Source organism: Pristiophorus japonicus, chromosome 12 (assembly GCF_044704955.1).
Source record: "Pristiophorus japonicus isolate sPriJap1 chromosome 12, sPriJap1.hap1, whole genome shotgun sequence".
Taxonomy (NCBI): Eukaryota; Metazoa; Chordata; class Chondrichthyes; family Pristiophoridae; genus Pristiophorus; species Pristiophorus japonicus.
The window spans coordinates 126,588,259-126,608,348 of NC_091988.1; the positions used below are offsets into that span (position 1 = coordinate 126,588,259).

Here is a 20,090-nt window from a genome sequence, read left to right on the forward strand (position 1 = left end):
GGATAGGCAATGGAAAACATTTAAAGATCACATGGATGAACTTCAACAATTGTACATTCCTGTCTGGAGTAAAAATAAAACGGGGAAGGTGGCTCAACCGTGGCTAAATGGGAAATTAAGGATAGTGTTAAATCCAAGGAAGAGGCATATAAATTGGCCAGAACTAGCAGCAAACCTGAGGACTGGGAGAAATTGAGAATTCAGTAGAGGAAGACAAAGCGTTTAATTAGGAAGGGGAAAATAGAGTATGAGAGGAAGCTTGCCGGGAACACAAAAACTGACTGCAAAAGCTTCTATAGATATGTGAAGAGAAAAAGATTAGTGAAGACTAATGTAGGTCCCTTGCAGTCAGATTCAGTTCAATTTATAATGGGGAACAAAGAAATGCCTAGAAATTCCCCAGAAATTCCCTAGAATAGCCCTAGAAATAGTGGATGCATTGGTGATCATTTTCCAACAGTCTATCGACTCTGGTTCAGTTCCTATGGACTGGAGGGTAGCTAATGTAATTTAAAAAAAGGAGGGAGAGAGAATACGGGCAATTATAGACCGGTTAGCCTGTCATCAGTAGTGGGGAAAATGTTGGAATCAATTATTACAGATGAAATAGCAGCGCATTTGGAAAGCAGTGACAGGATCAGTCCAAGTCAGCATGGATTTATGCTTGACAAATTTTCTGGGATTTTTTGAGGATGTAACTAGTAGCGTGGACAAGGGAGAACCAGTGGATGTGTTGTATTTGGACTTTCAAAAGGCTTTTGACAAGGTCCCACACATGAGATTGGTGTGCAAAATTAAAGCACATGGTATTGGGGGTAGTGTACTGACGTGGATAGAGAACTGGTTGGCAGACAGGAAGCAGAGAGTCGGGATAAATGGATCCTTTTCAGAATGGCAGGCAGTGACTCAGTGCTGGGACCCCAGCTATTTCCAATATACATTCATGATTTTGATGAAGGAATTTAAGTGTAATATCTCCAAGTTTGCAGATGACACTAAGCTGGGTGGCAGTGTGAGCTGTGAGTAGGACGCTAAGAGGCTGCAGGGTGACTTGGACAGGTTAGGTGAATGGGAAAATGCATGGCAGATGCAGTATAATGTTGATAAATGTGAGGTTATCCACTTTGGTGGCAAAAACACGAAGGCAGAATATTATCTGAATGGTGACAGATTAGGAAAAGGGGAGGTGCAACGAGACCTGGGTGTCATGGTACATCAGTCATTGAAAGTTGGCTTGTAGGTATAGCAGGCAGTGAAGAAGGCAAATGGTATGTTGGCCTTCATAGCTAAGGGATTTGAATATAATCACTTTCTTAATCACTTTCGGGGGGGGTTGTGTGGCTGGAGAAGATTACAGAGATAGGGAGGGGTGAGGCCATGAGTGATTTGAAAATAAGGATAAGTATTTTGAAATTAAGGCATTGCTTAACCAGAAGACAATGTAGGTCAGCAAGCACAGGGGTGATGGGTGAGCAGGACTTGATGCAAGTTAGGACACAGGCAACCAAGTTTTGGATCACCTCTAGTTTACGTAGGGTAGAATGTGGGAGGCCAACTCGGAGCGCGTTTGAATCGTCAAGTCTAGAGCTAACAAAGGCATGGATGAGAGTTTCAGCAACAGATGAGCTGAGGCAAGGACGGAGACGGGCAATGTTACACAGATGGAAATAGGTGCGGATATGTGATCGAAAGCTCATTTCAGGCTCAGATATGACACCAAGGTTGCGAGCAGTCTGGTTCAGCATCAGATAGAAATACTACAGAAAGCCTGAGGAGTATAGAAAGTTCAGGGGTGAAATTCAAAAGGAAATTAGGAAAGCAAAGAGAGAGCATGAAAAAATATTGGCAAGTAAAATCAGAGAAAGCTCAAAGATGTTTTATGAATATATAATGAACAAGAGGTTAAGTGTGGGGAGAGCAGCATAGTGTTACTGGACGAGTAATCCAGAGGCCTAGACTAATGGTCCAGAGATGTGAGTTCAAATCCACCAGGGCAGCTGGGGTAATTAAATTCATTAAATAAATCTGGAATGAAATAGCTAGTATCAGAAATGGTCACCATGAAACTATCGAATTGTCATAAAAACCCGCCTGCTTTATTAATATCGGGAAGAAAATCTGCCATCGTTACCCGGTCTGGCCTTCATGTGATCACAGCAATGTGGTTAACTCTTAACTGCCCAAAAACCTCTCTGAAAAAAGTCACCACAAGATCTGCAGCGTCTCACCAACACCTTCTCAAGGGCAATTAGGGATGGGCAATAAATGCCAGCCTTGCCAGGGATATCCACATCCCGTGAATGAATAAAAGAAAACTAAGGAAAGAGTAGGACCTACTAGAAACCAAAAACGTGTGAAGGCAGAAGACGTGGGTATGGTTCTTAATAAATACTTTGCTTCTGCCTTCACAAAAGGGAGAGACGATGCAGCTATTGTAGCTAACGAGGAAGAGTGTGAAATATTAAATTGGATAAATATAGTGAGTGAGGAAGTATTGAAGGGTTTAGCATTTTTGAAAGTAGATAAATCCCCAGGCCCGGATGAAATGTACCCAGGCGGGTAAGAGTTGCAAGGGAGGCAATAACAGAGGCTCTGCATCACCTTCCTTCCTGTCCTCTCTGGCTACAGGCCTGGTGCCGGAGGACTGAAGGACTGCCAACATTGTACCGTTGTTTAAAAAGGGAGAAAGGAATAGACCGAGTAATAACAGGCCAGTCAGCCTAATCTCGGTGGTGGGCAAATTATTGGAAAAAATTCTGAGGGACAGTATTAATCGTCATTTAGAAAGGCACAGATTAATCAAGGACAGTCAGCATGGACTTGTTGAGGAAGGTCGTGTCTGATTTGGTTGAATGATTTAGACTTCAATGTAGGGGGCATGATTAAAAAGTTTGCAGATAATACAACAATTGGCTGTGATGGTTGATAGAGAGGAAGAAAGCTGTGGATTGCTGCAGAAAGCTATCAATGGACTGGTCAGGTGGGCAGAAAAATGGCAAATGGAATTCAATCCGGAGAAGTGTGAGGTAATGCATTTGGGGAGGACTAACAAGGCAAGGAAATACAATAAATGGTAGGACATTGAGAAGTGTAGAGGAACAAAGAGACCTTGGAGTGCATGTCCACAGATCCCTGAAGGTAGTAGATAAGGTGGTTAAGAAGGCATACGGAATACTTTCTTTTATTAGCCAAGGCATGGAATACAAGAGCAAGGAGCTTATGCTTGAACTGTATAAAGCACTAGTTAGGCCACAGCCTAGAGTACTGCATGCAGTTCTGGTCACCCCATTACAGGAAAGATGTGATTGCACTGGAAAGGGTGTAGAGGAGATTTACGAGGATATTGCCAGGACTGGAGAATTTTAGCTACAAGGAAAGATTGAATAAGCTGGTATTGTTTTCTATGGAACAGAAGAGGCTGAAGGGAGCCCTTATTGAGGTGTATAAAATTATGAGATAGGATGGACCTATTTCTCCTAGCAGAGAGGTCCAGAGGGAAGAGATTTAAAGTAATTGGGGGAGGTTTGGAGGGGAGTTGCGAATTTCTTCACGGAGAGGGTGGTGGGGTTCTGGAACTCACTGCCTGAAAGGGTGGTAGAGGCAGAAACCCTCATCACATTTAAAAAGTTCAGGGATGTGCACCTGAAGTGCTCCAACCTGCAGGGCTACGGACCGAGAGCTGGAAAGTGGGATTTGGCTGGATAGCTCTTGGTCGGCCAGCCCGGACATGATGGGCCAAATGGCCTCCTTCTGTGCTGTAAATTTCTATTGGCCCGAGTTTGGTGAAAGCTAAGTTCCACCCAAGTACCTTCCAAAGATCCTGATGGTACTTTAGGTGGAAGTTTTTTTGTAGGTCTTCATACTTAGCGTTCAGGTAAGACCTGCCTCCACGCGGCGGGCGGTCTCTGCTGCTGGAGCGGAGGGCCACCCGGACCAATCTGGGGAGGGTGCAGGCGGGAGGACTTCTGTGGGCGTTCAGTGGTCTTCTCTCCTCGCCAGCCTAAGGCTCTCGCTCGGAGGGGAGACCGTTGACCAATCTCGGGCCCCGTGATTCTATATTGATCCAAAATCATTGGCAAAAGATTTAGATGGGAGATGTGGAGAAATGTTACACTCGGGGAGTAGTCGGGGTTTGAAACACTCTGCCTGAAGCTCATTCCACTAATAATTTGAAAAGGGAGTTGGACAGGTAATTGAGGATGAGAGAGTTACAGGGTTACAGACAAAAAGCGGAGATGTGAGACGAAGCACGACTGCTCCTTCCAAGGGACAGCACAGGCACAACGGGCCGAATTGTCTCCTTCTCCATTGTAACTTTCTGTGATCCTACCATTCTAAGTTAGGAGTTTGAAGTAATACGTCACAACAACACTTAAGAAGCTTGACACTAAACAAGACAAAGCCGCTTACTTGAGGATCTATATAACCTCTTCACCACATGAAGTAGTACAATAACTCGCCATGGTTACTTCAACAATACCTCCAAGCCCTGAGACTCTCACTGTCAAGATGAGCAATGTTTAAGAATCATAGAATGGTTAGAGCACAGAAGGAGGTCATTCGGCCAGTCGAGCCGGTGCCGGCTTTCTGCAACAACAATTCAGCCAGTCCCCCTACCCCGCCCTTTCCCTGTGGCCCTGAAATTTGTTTTCCTTCAGGTATTTATCCAACTCCCTTTTGAAAGCGACGATTGTGTCTGCCTCCACCCCGTCTCAGCAAGCATTCCAGATCCTAACCACTCTCTGTCCTACACCGTCATCCCACTGACCCTGTCCTACACCAGCATCCCACTGACCCCACCCTACACCATCATCCCACTGACGCCGTCCTACACCAACATCCCACTGACCCCGTCCTACACCAGCATCCCACTGACCCCACCCTACACCATCATCCCACTGACCCCGTCCTACACCAACATCCCACTGACCCCGTCCTATACCAGCATCCCACTGAACCCGTCCTACACCAACATCCCACTGAACCCGTCCTACCCCAACATCCCACTGACCCCGTCCTACACCAGCATCCCACTGACCCCGTCCTACATCAACATCCCACTGACCCCGTCCTACACCGTCATCCCACTGACCCCATCCAACACCATCATCCCACTGACCCGTCCTACACCAACATCCCACTGACCCCGTCCTACACCAGCATCCCACTGACCCCACCCTACACCAACATCCCACTGACCCCGTCCTACACTATCATCCCACTGACCCCGTCCTACACCAACATCCCACTGACCCCACCCTACACCGTCATCCCACTGAACTCGTCCTACACCAACATCCCACTGACCCCGTCCTACACCAGCATCCCACTGACCCCGTCCTACACCAACATCCCACTGACCCCGTCCTACACCAACATCCCACTGACCCCGTCCTACACCAGCATCCCACTGACCCCGTCCTACACCAACATCCCACTGACCCCGTCCTACACTATCATCCCACTGACCCCGTCCTACACCAACATCCCACTGACCCCGTCCTACACCAGCATCCCACTGACCCCGTCCTACACCAGCATCCCACTGACCCCCGTCCTACACTATCATCCCACTGACCCCGTCCTACACCAACATCCCACTGACCCCACCCTACACCAGCATCCCACTGACTCCCGTCCTACACTATCATCCCACTGACCCCGTCCTACACCAACATCCCACTGACCCCACCCTACACCAGCATCCCACTGACCCCCGTCCTACACTATCATCCCACTGACCCCGTCCTACACCAACATCCCACTGACCCCACCCTACACCAGCATCCCACTGACCCCCGTCCTACACCAACATCCCACTGACCCCGTCCTACACTATCATCCCACTGACCCCGTCCTATACCAACATCCCACTGACCCCGTCCTACACCAACATCCCACTGACCCCACCCTACACCGTCATCCCACTGACCCCACCCTACACCAGCATCCCACTGACCCCGTCCAACACCGTCATCCCACTGACACAATCCTACACCAGCATCCAACTGACCCCGTCCTACACCAGCATCCCACTGACCCCGTCCTACACCGTCATCCCACTGACCCCACCCTACACCAGCATCCCACTGACCCCGTCCTACACCAGCATCCCACTGACCCCCGTCCTACACTATCATCCCACTGACCCCGTCCTACACCAACATCCCACTGACCCCACCCTACACCAGCATCCCACTGACCCCCGTCCTACACTATCATCCCACTGACCCCGTCCTACACCATCATCCCACTGACCCCGTCCTACACCGTCATCCCACTGACCCCACCCTACACCAGCATCCCACTGACCCCGTCCTACACCGGCATCCCACTGACCCCGTCCTACACTATCATCCCACTGACCCGGTCCTACACCATCATCCCACTGACCCCGTCCTACACCCTCATCCCACTGACACGTCCTACACCGTCATCCCACTGACCCCGTCCTACACCATCATCCTACTGACCCCGTCCTACACCGTCATCCCACTGACCCCACCCTACACCAGCATCCCACTGACCCCGTCCTACACCGTCATCCCACTGACCCCACCCTACACCAGCATCCCACTGACCCCGTCCTACACCAGCATCCCACTGACCCCGTCCTACACCATCATCCCACTGACCCCGTCCTACACCGTCATCCCACTGACCCCGTCCGACACCGTCATCCCACTGACCCCGTCCTACACCAACATCCCACTGACCCCGTCCTACACCAGCATCCCACTGACCCCACCCTACACCAGCATCCCACTGACCCCCGTCCTACACCATCATCCCACTGACCCCGTCCTACACCGTCATCCCACTGACCCCATCCTACACCAGCATCCCACTGACCCCGTCCTACACCATCATCCAACTGACACGACCCTACACCGTCATCCAACTGACCCCACCCTACATCAGCATCCCACTGACCCCGCCCTAGACCGTCATCCAACTGACCCCATTCTACACCAGCATCCCACTGACCCCGTCCTACACCATCATCCCACTGACCCCGTCCTACACCAACATCCCACTGACCCCGTCCTACACCAACATCCCACTGACCCCGTCCTACACTATCATCCCACTGACCCCGTCCTACACCAGCATCCCACTGACCCCGTCCTACACCAACATCCCACTGACCCCGTCCTACACCAACATCCCACTGACCCCGTCCTACACCAGCATCCCACTGACCCCGTCCTACACCAACATCCCACTGACCCCGTCCTACACCAACATCCCACTGACCCCATCCTACACCAACATCCCACTGACCCCGTCCTACACCAACATCCCACTGACCCCGTCCTACACCAACATCCCACTGACCCCGTCCTACACCAACATCCCACTGACCCCGTCCTACACCAACATCCCACTGACCCCGTCCTGCACCGTCATCCCATTGACCCCGTCCTACACCAACATCCCACTGAGACCGTCCTACACCATCATCCCACTGACCCCGTCCTACACCAGAATCCCACTGACCCCGTCCTACACCGTCATCCCACTGACCCCACCCTACACCAACATCCCACTGACCCCGTCCTACACCATCATCCCACTGACCCCGTCCTACACCAAAATCCCACTGACCCCGTCCTATACCAACACCCCACTGACCCCGGCCTACACCAACATCCCACTGACCCCACCCGAAACCAGCATCCCACTGACCCCACCCTACACCAGCATCCCACTGACCCCCGTCCTACACCATCATCCCACTGACCCCCGTCCTACACCATCATCCCACTGACCCCGTCCTACACCAACATCCCACTGACCCCGTCCTGCACCGTCATCCCATTGACCCCGTCCTACACCAACATCCCACTGAGCCCGTCCTACACCATCATCCCACTGACCCCGTCCTACACCAGAATCCCACTGACCCCGTCCTACACCGTCATCCCACTGACCCCACCCTACACCAACATCCCACTGACCCCGTCCTACACCATCATCCCACTGACCCCGTCCTACACCAAAATCCCACTGACCCCATCCAACACCGTCATCCCACTGACCCCACCCGAATCCAGCATCCCACTGACCCCACCCTACACCAGCATCCCAATGACCCCCGTCCTACACCATCATCCCACTGACCCCCGTCCTACACCATCATCCCACTGACCCCGTCCTACACCAACATCCCACTGACCCCGTCCAACACCATCATCCCACTGACCCCACCCAACACCAGCATCCCACTGACCCCATCCTACACCAGCATCCCACTGACCCCGTCCTACACCAGCATCCAACTGACCCCGTCCTACACCAGCATCCCACTGACCCCACCCTACACCAGCATCCCACTGACCCCGTCCTACACCGTTATCCCACTGACCCCATCCTACACCGTCATCCAACTGACCCCACCCTACACCGTCATCCAACTGACCCCACCTTACACCGTCATCCAACTGACCCCACCCTACACCAGCATCCCACTGACCCCGCCCTACACCATCATCCAACTGACCCCATCCAACACCATCATCCCACTGACCCCGTCCTACACCATCATCCCACTGACCACATCCTACACCATCATCCCACTGACCCCGTCCAACACCGTCATCCCATTGACCCGCCCTACTTCAAAGCTCAACTTGGTCAGGCCAACACCCACACCCCACTGACACAACCAAACATAGCCACGCATCAAGACCGCGTTGCGGAATTGGAGCTGAGGGTGGATTCACTCTGGAGCAGCCACGATGCTGAGAACGACGTGAGTAGCATGTGTAGCGAGTTGGTCTTACCGCAGTAGAAGGGTCCACAGCCAGATAGGGAATGGAAGACCAGCAGGAAGAGCAGTGCAAGGAAGGTAGTACAGGGGTCCCCTGTGGTCATCCCCCTGCAAAACAGATACACTGCTTTGAGTGCTGTTGAGGGGGATGACTCATCAGGGGAGGGCAGCAGCAGCCAAGTTCATGGCACCGTGGCTGGCTCTGTTGCACAAAAGGGCAGGAAAAAGAGTGGGAGAGCGATAGTGATAGGGGATTCAATTGTGAGGGGAATAGATAGGCGTTTCTGCGGCCGCAACTGAGACTCTAGGATGGTATGTTGCCTCCCTGGTGCAAGGGTCAAGGATGTCTCAGAGCGGGTGCAGGACATTCTAAAAAGGGAGGGAGAACAGCCAGTTGTCGTGGTGCACATTGGTACCAACGACATAGGTAAAAAAAGGGATGAGGTCCTACGAAACGAATTTAAGGAGCTAGGAGCTAAATTAAAAAGTAGGACCTCAAAAGTAGTAATCTCGGGATTGCTACCAGTGCCACGTGCTAGTCAGAGTAGGAATCGCAGGATAGCGCAGATGAATACGTGGCTTGAGCAGTGGTGCAGCAGGGAGGGATTCAAATTGCTGGGGCATTGGAACCGGTTCTGGGGAGGTGGGACCAGTACAAACCGGACAGTTTGCACCTGGGCAGGACCAGAACCAATGTCCTAGGGGGAGTGTTTGCTAGTGCTGTTGGGGAGGAGTTAAACTAATATGGGAGGGGGATGGGAACCAATGCAGGGAGACAGAGGGAAACAAAAAGGAGACAAAAGCAAAAGACAGAAAGGAGATGAGGAAAAGTGGAGGGCAGAGAAACCCAAGAAAAAGAACAAAAAGGGCCACTGTACAGCAAAATTCTAAAAGGACAAAGTGTGTTAAAAAAACAAGCCTGAAGGCTTTGTGTCTTAATGCAAGGAGTATCCATAATAAGATGGATGAATTAACTGTGCAAATAGATGTTAACAAATATGATGTGATTGGGATTATGGAGACGTGGCTCCAGGATGATCAGGGCTGGGAACTCAACATCCAGGGGTATTCAACATTCAGGAAGGATAGAATAAAAGGAAAAGGAGGTGGGGTAGCATTGCTGGTTAAAGAGGAGATTAATGCAATAGTTAGGAAGGACATTAGCTTGGATGATGTGGAATCTATATGGGTAGAGCTGCAGAACACCAAAGGGCAAAAAACATTAGTGGGCGTTGTGTACAGACCTCCAAACCATAGTAGTGATGTTGGGGAGGGCATCAAACAGGAAATTAGGGGTGCATGCAATAAAGGTGCAGCAGTTATAATGGGTGACTTTAATATGCACATAGATTGGGCTAGCCAAACTGGAAGCAATACGGTGGAGGAGGATTTCCTGGAGTTCATAAGGGATGGTTTTCTAGACCAATATGTCGAGGAACCAACTCGTGGGGAGGCCATCTTCGACAGGGTGTTGTGTAATGAGAGAGGATTAATTAGCAATCTCGTTGTGCGAGACCCCTTGGGGAAGAGTGACCATAATATGGTGGAATTCTGCATTAGGATGGAGAATGAAACAGTCAAATTCAGAGACCATGGACCAGAACTTAAAGAAGGGTAACTTTGAAGGTATGAGGCGTGAATTGGCTAGGATAGATTGGCGAATGATACTTAAGGGGTTGACTGTGGATGGGCAATGGCAGACATTTTAGAGACCGCATGGATGAACTACAACAATTGTACATTCCTGTCTGGCATAAAAATAAAAAGGGAAGGTGGCTCAACCGTGGCTATCAAGGGAAATCAGGGATAGTATTAAAGCCAAGGAATTGGCATACAAATTGGCCAGAAATAGCAGCGAACCCGGGGACTGGGAGAAATTTAGAACTCAGCAAGGAGGACAAAGGGTTTGATTAGGGCAGGGAAAATGGAGTATGAGAAGAAGCTTGCAGGGAACATTAAGACGGATTGCAAAAGTTTCTATAGATATGTAAAGAGAAAAAGGTTAGTAAAGACAAGCATTGATCCCCTGCAGTCAGAATCAGGGGAAGTCATAACGGGGACCAAAGAAATGGCAGACCGATTGAACAAGTACTTTGGTTCGGTATTCACTAAGGAGGACACAAACAACCTTCCGGATATAAAAGGGGTCAGAGGGTCTAGTAAGGAGGAGGAACTGAGGGAAATCCTTATTAGTCGGGAAATTGTGTTGGGGAAATTGATGGGATTGAAGGCCAATAAATCCCCAGGGCCTAATGAACTGCATCCCAGAGTACTTAAGGAGGTGGCCTTGGAAATAGCGGATGCATTGATAGTCATTTTCCAACATTCCATTGACTCTGGATCAGTTCCTATCGAGTGGAGGGTAGCCAATGTAACCCCACTTTTTAAAAAAGGAGGGAGAGAGAAAACAGGGAATTATAGACCGGTCAGCCTGACCTCAGTAGTGGGTAAAATGATGGAATCAATTGTTAAGGATGTCATAGCAGCGCATTTGGAAAGAGGTGACATGATAGGTCCAAGTCAGCATGGATTTGTGAAAGGGAAATCATGCTTGACAAATCTTCTGGAATTTTTTGAGGATGTTTCGAGTAGAGTGGACAAGGGAGAACCAGTTGATGTGGTATATTTGGACTTTCAGAAGGCTTTCGACAAGGTCCCACACAAGAGATTAATGTGCAAAGTTAAAGCACATGGAATTGGGGGTAGTGTGCTGACGTGGATTGAGAACTGGTTGTCAGACAGGAAGCAAAGAGTAGGAGTAAATGGGTACTTTTCAGAATGGCAAGCAGTGACTAGTGGGGTACCGCAAGGTTCTGTGCTGAGGCCCCAGTTGTTTACATTGTACATTAATGATTTAGACGAGGGGATTAAATGTAGTATCTCCAAATTTGCGGATGACACTAAGTTGGGTGGCAGTGTGAGCTGCGAGGAGGATGCTATGAGGCTGCAGAGTGACTTGGATAGGTTAGGTGAGTGGGCAAATGCATGGCAGATGAAGTATAATGTGGATAAATGTGAGGTTATCCACTTTAGTGGTAAAAACAGAGAGACAGACTATTATCTGAATGGTGACAGATTAGGAAAAGGGGAAGTGCAACGAGATCTGGGTGTCATGGTACATCAATCATTGAAGGTTGGCATGCAGGTTCAGCAGGCGGTTAAGAAAGCAAATGACATGTTGGCCTTCTTAGCGAGGGGATTTCAGTACAGGGACAGGGAGGTGTTGCTACAGTTGTACAGGGCCTTGGTGAGGCCACACCTGGAGTATTGTGTACAGTTTTGGTCTCCTAACTTGAGGAAGGACATTCTTGCTATTGAGAGAGTGCAGCGAAGGTTCACCAGACTGATTCCCGGGATGGTGGGACTGACCTATCAAGAAAGACTGGATCGAGTGGGCTTTTATTGACTGGAGTTCAGAAGAATGAGAGGGGGCCTCATAGAAACGTTTAAAATTCTGACGGGTTTAGACAGGTTAGATGCAGGAAGAATGTTCCCAATGTTGGGCAAGTCCAGAACCAGGGGTCACAGTCTAAGGATAAGGGGTAAGCCATTTAGGACCGAGATGAGGAGAAACTTCTTCACCCAGTGGAATTCTCTACCACAGAAAGTTGTTGAGGCCAATTCACTAAATATATTCAAAAGGGAGTTAGATGAAGCCCTTACTACTCGGGGGATCAAGGGGTATGGCGAGAAAGCAGGAATGGGGTACTGAAGTTTCATGTTCAGCCATGAACTCATTGAATGGCGGTGCAGGCTAGAAGGGCCGAATGTCCTACTCCTGCATCTATTTTCTATGTTTCTATGTTTCAACTGCCCCTGCCCAACACCAACATGCAAGTCTCGCATCTTCATGCCACCTTTGGTTCTTCTGCCAATCACCTTAAATCTGTGTCCTCTGGTTCTCGACCCTTCCACCAATGGGAACAGTTTCTCTCTATCCACTCTGTCAAGACCCCAATAAAATTTCCTCTCAACTTTCTCTGCTCTAAGGAGAACGACCCCAGCTTCTCCAGTCTATCCACATGACTGAGGTCCTCATCCCTGGAATCATTCTCATCAATCTTTTCTGCACCCTCTCTTAGCCTTCACATCCTTCCTAAAGTGTGGTGCCAGAATTGCACACAATTGGACTGAATTATTGTTGGGCCTACGCTGCTATTGACACCCTAAAGGGGCGGTAATGGGATTCAAATGATTTCCAGTTGGGTGGCCAGTTTCCGGCACCCCGCCGGGCAATGTGGTGCCGGTTTAGCGGGCGCTGAGCCTGGGAGAGGCTAGGCAGTGTGCAACCTTCTCAGTTTTGACAGTGCGAAGATTTTTCTTTTGAGCGGGACCCGTAGTGGGACCATTTGGGAAAGCGGGCGGTCCGAGCTGTTCCGGCAGTGGTGAGGGAAGGAATGACTGCATGAGGTAAGTGTGATTGTTTTTTGGGGGTTTTATTTTTGCAATTTATCTCTATGTAGATTGAGCAAGGTATTGAGAATGTTTTTGGTGGTTTTTTTGTGGATTGTTTTTCCAGGGAAGCCTCTCTTGGGGCACTCCGAGGCCAGCTCTTTAGCAACGGATTTTCAGTTGCTCAGCTGGCCAAGCACTCTAGGACAGGTGTGGAACGCCTCCCTTAGCGCTCCGCTCCACACTCAGGGCATAGCTGCTGAATTTTGTGGTTGCCGATGCAAACCATTTCCCAGTGTAAAATTTACTGCCCCAACACCATTATCGCCCGAAAAAACCTCCACTGAAAATCCAGCCCAATGATCCTGTTGAGGCCGAATTGCTTTTGTACTCTCTGCCTCTATTAATAAAGCCTAGGACCACGCATCCTCCCATTTCCCAGCCTGTCTCTGTCTTCTTGAAGTCTATCACTATCCTCCTCACTGTTCACTGTACTTTCAAATTTTGAAATTGTGCCCAGTACACCAAAGTCTAAGTCATTAATATACATCAAGAAAAGCAGTGGTCCCAGTACCGACCCTGTTCCATTCCTGCTTTAACCAGAGAATCTCCTGCAATGGCTTCTCTTCCCACTTCCACACCATTATCTCGAGAGCAATGTTCCCTTTCATTTTTTTTCAGGTGCGTGGCCCATTCCATACACCACGATCATGGTTTTCCCATTTAATAGTGGGTGTGCTGGCTGTGCAGGAGCTCCAGAGCACTGCGCAGCTTACTGGGAACATTACTGCGGAGTTCCCCCAAGGATCTAGCCTTGGCCTCCTCCAATTTTGCATCTACATGCTACATCGTGATCTGCCCCAACCTGTGTGAGAACACCACCGCAAGTCGGGGCTATAAATAGAGCCGAAGCGCCAGGCCCTGGAACATCGTGGGCAAAGGTGCGAATGAGGGTACAGGGCCCAGAAGAGCCAAGGGCCCAGGGGCAGCACAGGCCAGCCCACACTGTGATTATGTGTGCGTACTAGGTCCGTGCAGCAGAGCAGGTCTCCAGTCATCCTGGTTAACCCTTGCCACTGGATAAAGGCCTAGCTCTGTCGGGCCCGTGTGGTGGCTGGTGTGCAACGGTCACCCCACGTTAAAAAAATCCACGCACAGGTATCTTCCACCCCTTCAAATGGAGTTCAGGACTGGAACATCGGGTCCTTCATTGAAACATCTGTGAACTCTTGTGGAAGCAAGTCATCCCTGTTCGAGGGGCCGCCGATGATGACATGCTGCTCCTTGGCAACATTATCTGTAAACAAGGGATCAGATTCTATGCCTACGACACCCAGCTCTATCTCTCCACCACCTCTCTTGGCCCCTCCACTGACTCTGCGTTAGAATACATTTCCAACATTCAGTCTTGGATGAGCCGAACGTTGGGAAGACCGAAGCCATTGCCGTTGGCCCCGCCACGATTCTTGGGTTGAAACAGACTGTTAAAAATCTCAAAATCCTATTTGACCCTGAGCTCAGCTTGCAAGCCCACACTCTATCCATGGCATGTACGACCTAAAAGGGAGATGGACACAGATTCAATAGTAATTTTCAAAGGGGAATTGGATAAATACTTTAAAAGGAAACATTTACAGGGCTATAGGAAAAGAGCATGGCGTGGGATTAATTGGATAGCTGTTCCAAAGGCACTGCCCATACACGATGGGCTAAATGGTCTTCTTCTGTGGTGTAAGATTCTATGAACACACAGACCACCTCCATAACATCGCCTGGCTCCCACCCTACCCTGCCTTTGTCCATCTGCTGCTGAAGTCCTCATCCATGCCTTTGTCACTTCCAATGCTTTCCAAGCCAGCCTCCTATCTTCCACCCTTCATAGATTTTAGCTCATCCAAAACTTTGCGGCACAAATCCTATCTTCACATCACCTCCCACTCACCCATCACTCCTGTGCTACTGACCATGGAGGTGGAAGAACATGATTCAGGCCTAGCAGAGGTGGGAGAATGAGATATATCTTCCCATCTGGATCATGTTCTTGCTCTTACCCCCCACCCCTTTAGACCTGGATCATGTTCCTCCCTCCTCCCCACTGTTCTCACCATGCTCCCCCCCCCCACAAAAAGTTCCTGATCTCCCCCCGAGTTCCTGACCCCGCCCCCTGCCACCCCCAAGCTCCTGGCCTTCACTCTCCCTACACTCCCCCACCCCCACTGAGTTCTTGGCCTTCTCCCGCCCCTTCGATCTCCTCTCCGTCCTTCTGGTCTCCCCTCTCCCCCTCCAATCCCCTCTCTAGCCCCCTCTGATCCTCTCTCTCTCCCCCTCAGATCTTCTCTCTCTCTCTCCTCCTCTGGTCCCCCCCTCTCTCTCCCCCTCTGATTCCCCCTCTCTCTCCCCCTCTGATCTCTCTCCCCCTCCAATCCTCCCTCTCCCTCCCCCTCTAATCTTCTCTCTCCTCCTCCGATCCCCTCTCTCTCCTCCGATCCCCCCTCTTTCTCCCCCTCCGATCCCCTCTCTCTCTCCCCCTCTGATCTTCTGTCTCTCCCTCCGATTCCCCTCTCTCTCCCCCTCTGATCCCCCCTCTCTCTCTCCCTCTGATCCCCCCTCTCTCTCCCCCTCTAATCTTCTGTCTCCCCCTCTGATCCCCTTTCACTCTCTCTCCCCCTCTGATCCCCTCTCCTTCCTCCTCCCGCACTCCCCCCACACCCCCACCTCCAGCCACTAACCCAGTCCCCTGACTTTCTCTGCACAGAACTGAGGAAAACGTGGAAGCACAGGCCACAGCCGACCCTCTGCTACTGCACATGTGTGACCAGCGCGAGTGTGCATACGCAGAGAGAGCCAAAAATGCATTGCTAATAATCACTATTATTTCTCACTGTTAATAGCTAATGTAACTCCTCTCTGCCTCATTTCCCTCAGCCTCATACTCTGAACAACATTATCGTCCCCATATTGTTGATAACAACTTCATCAGTCCGAATGTTGGTTTAGAGCTAGAACAATGACCATTACTTTGAAGAACTGACATTTGAATGTGTCTCAATCTCAAAGAGAAAATGCCCCAGAAAGATAAAGAGGGAAGGACACAGCAGAGACACTTGAGGAACTCGGGTGTGGGGTGGGCTTTGGATTGCAGGGAGGGAAGCAGGTTTGCTTGAGGATCTGGGGGGAAGCACTCCCTGCTCTTCTTGTCCCACAAGCAGTGCTGGAAAAGCACTTGCCTGCTGGATCCAGCCATTCTCCTCCCCCCCCTCTTCAGCTGCCAGGTTTCCCGAGCCCTGGGAAACTTAGCCCGCAGCCATTAAATCTAAAGGTCTGTGAAAATTTGAGGCACACCATCTCATTAACATATTTAAATAACTGACCTGGCCCTGAAGAGCAGGTAAGTCGTCCTCCGTTACAACCACAAGTGGGCCTGTTCAGGGTGGCTTGGAGTCAACCTTCAGATTTTTGAAATTTTAGCCTACCCCTCACCACCTCACCCCCCCCATGTCATTCGGGGTTAAACCCCCCCCCCCCCCCCACTCCCCCTCCGATGTATTACTTGTGCACATGAGCAACACCATTGGGTTGATCAACAATAATGGGTAACAATATTTAACTTTTCTTTTAATTTCAACATCAGCAACATGCCAACCTGCGTTTATACAGCACCTGTAACAGAAACACATCCCAAGGAGCTGCATAGAACCATAACCATCTCCCTCCTTTAGGTTCTCCCTTACAACACATTCTCAAGTTAAGATGGTGGGTGAGCAACTGCTGTCAGTCATACAACGATCATGTCCTGTAATAAAGCTGAGGGATTGCCCTTGTTTGTCTCTAGAAAATGCCTCTTCCCTCGTAGCCTGGCTAAGTTCAGGAGCTCAGTGTGTTGCTGCTAATGTGCATCAACATTCACTAACATAGATGCTTTTAATTCCATTTTAACTGGTCTTTTTATTGGCTTTTATATCTTTCCTTCAGTGGATTTTTGTAAATGTTACAGATTTTAGAGTGGCACCATTTGTCACGTGGCAGGAGAAACTCTGTGAATATGACAGCATTGGATATTGTTGGATCTGAAACAAATCTAGAAACACCGAGCAGCATGTTTAAGATTGAAATAACAGCAAGAATATCTGCTAAATTACTTTTACAATCAACAGCTTAGTAACAATTTATTATCATTTCAGAATTCAACATCTGAGATCATCGTTTGAAAATAATTTATGTCACAGTGTGGAGTTGGAAGAGAGGATATTCAGTACTGAGGTTGGTACAGACTTGAAATTTTCAGTTTATATGGCAGGGATTGATTAATAGGTGACGGCCCACTTTTCAGTTCACACACAATCTTTTTGCATTTGTTCTGTTCTCCCGGGGGTCCGTAACCGGATGATTTTTCAGTATTGAAGGAGAGGCTAGTTGAGATGTATTCATTTATAAGACCAGCAGCTGAATTGTAGAGTCTTTTCCTATCTTCTACTTCCTTATGTTCCCATTTCTAGAAGTTCTCAACCATGAAAGAGATTTGGACACATATTCTACACAGTGCAAGCTTAACCTATATTGGGATTTTTGGTATCATTGCAAAAAATTAGAAACACTCCAGTACTTTCTGCCCCTTCTCTGTATGGTCTGTGTCTGAGCAAAAGTCAGCACCCACCAGAAACCATAGTGAATCAACCATGTGAACAGATACCTCTTTATATTGCAATCAAAACCTTCTCAATCTTTCCTTCTGACCACCTCCACCCTTTGAGCTGTACAGTTCTATAATCTCAGACCTTGGAGACAACATTACCATTTCCCACAACTTAGCTTGTTCAAGGCGAAAATTGGACTGCACTTGATCCTCCGGGCAAGTCCACACAATATTATCTGCAAAGATGAGCAATGCAATTCTTTCAGAAATGCTCCCTACAATAACCACTCCAAGACAGCCCGTTCCCACGTTCTCCAGCATATCCATGATGAAGAGCATGAAATAATGTTGGCAAGTAAAATCAGGGAAAACCCAAAGATGTTTTCTAAATACATTAAGAGTAAGAGGATAACTAGAGAAAGAGTGGAGCCTATTAGAGACCATAAAGGAAATCTGTGTGTGGAGGCGGAAGACGCGGGTAGGATTCTTAATCAATTCTTTTCACAAAAGAGAGGGGCGATGCAGACTTTGCAATGAGGGAGGAGGAGTGTGAAATATTAGACAAGGTAAATATAGTGAGAGGTAGCTTTGAAAGTGGATAAATACCCAGGCCTGGATGAAATGCAGTGCTGATGACGTGGAGAGACGGCCGCTCCGACCTGCCCGCACTTCTGCCCGCAACACCTCGCTAATTGAAAAAAAAAAGATTGGGGCAGAGAAGTGCTTTAAAAAATGGTAGGTGTGCCCCATTTCAGGCGGGGCTGAATTTCGGCCCCTCTGTCTCATCGCATTGAAGTCAGCCTTATCTAAATCTGGAATCTTAGTAGCTGTTTCGCATTAAATTAAACTCAAATCATATTATGATATCTATTAGATAAATGTTCACACAGCATTACGCTGCTACCTAACTCTGGCTCCTTACTCATTACCAAATCTGATATGACCTGCCACGTTATTGGTTCTCAGACATAATGTTGCAGAATACTATACCAGACACTCGAGAAATTCACTACCTTTCTACCATCATTTTCCAATCCTCTCTGGCTACCGATGTGGTGCCAGAGGACTGGAGAACTGCTAACGTCGTATCTTTGATTAAAAAGAGAGAAAAGGATAGACCGAGTAATTACAGGCCTGTTAGCCTAACCTCAGTGAAGGGAAACTTATTGGAAAAACTTCTGAAGGACAGGATAAATCTTCTTTTAGAAAGACATGGATTAATCAAGGACAGTCAGCATGGATTTGTTAAGGGAAGGTCGTGTCTGACTAACTTGATTGAATTTTTCGAGGAGGTAACCGGGAGAGTCAATGAGGGTAGCGCATTTGATGTAGTGTATATGGATTTTAGCAAAGCTTTTGATAAGGTACCACATGGCAGACTGGTCACAAAAGTAAAAGCCCATGGGATCCAGGGCAAAGTGGCAAGTTGGATCCAAAAATTGGCTCAGAGGCAGGAAACAAAGGGTAATGGTCGATGGGTGTTTTTGTGACTGGAAGGCTGTTTCCAGTGGGGTTCCGCAGGCCTCAGTGCTGGGTCCCTTGCTTTTTGTGGTACATATCAATGATCTAGACTTGAATATAGGGGGTATGATTAAGATGTTTGCAGATGATACTTACATCGGATAATGAAGAAGAAATCTGTAGACTGCAGGAAGTTATCAATCAACTGCTCAGGTGGGCAGAATAGTGGGAAATGGAATTCAATCCGGAGAAGTGTGAGGTCATGCATTTGGGGAGGGGCTAACAAGGCAAGGGAATTCACATTAAATGGTTGGACACTGAGAAGTGTAGAGGAACAAAGGGACCTTAGAGTGCATATCCACAGATCCCTGAAGGTAGCAGGCCAGGTAGATGAGGTGTTTAGGAAGGCATACGGAATACTTGCTTTTATTAGCCGAGGCATGGAATACAAGAGCAGGGAGGTTATGCTTGAACTGTATAAAACACTAGTTAGGCCACAGCTAGAGTACTGCATGCAGTTCTGGTCACCACATTACAGGAAAGATGCGATTGCGCTAGAGTCATTACAGTGGAGATTTACGAGGATATTGCCAGGACTGGAGAATATTAGTTATGAGGAAAGATTGGATAGGCTGGGTTTGTTTTCTTTGGAATAGAGGAGGCTGAGGGGAGATCTTATTGAGGTGTATAAAATTATGAGGGGCATAGATGTAGTGGATATAGGGCCTATTTCCCTTAGCAGAGGGGTCAACAACCAGGGGGCATAGATTTAAAGTAATTCATAGAAGATTTAGAGGGGATTTGAGAGGAAATTTCTTTACCCAGAGGGTG

General features: G+C 48.8%; 1 protein-coding gene across 1 annotated transcript in view; it reads left to right on the forward strand.

Annotated features, from left to right (window-relative positions):
- The window catches only part of sycp2 (synaptonemal complex protein 2), a 1,164,109-nt gene that overhangs the window by 1,115,698 nt on the left and 28,321 nt on the right, over positions 1–20,090 (forward strand). The window contains exon 41 of the mRNA XM_070894856.1: positions 17,347–17,425. Coding sequence (XP_070750957.1) covers positions 17,347–17,425 — 79 coding nt within the window. The remainder of the gene's footprint in view (positions 1–17,346; positions 17,426–20,090) is intronic.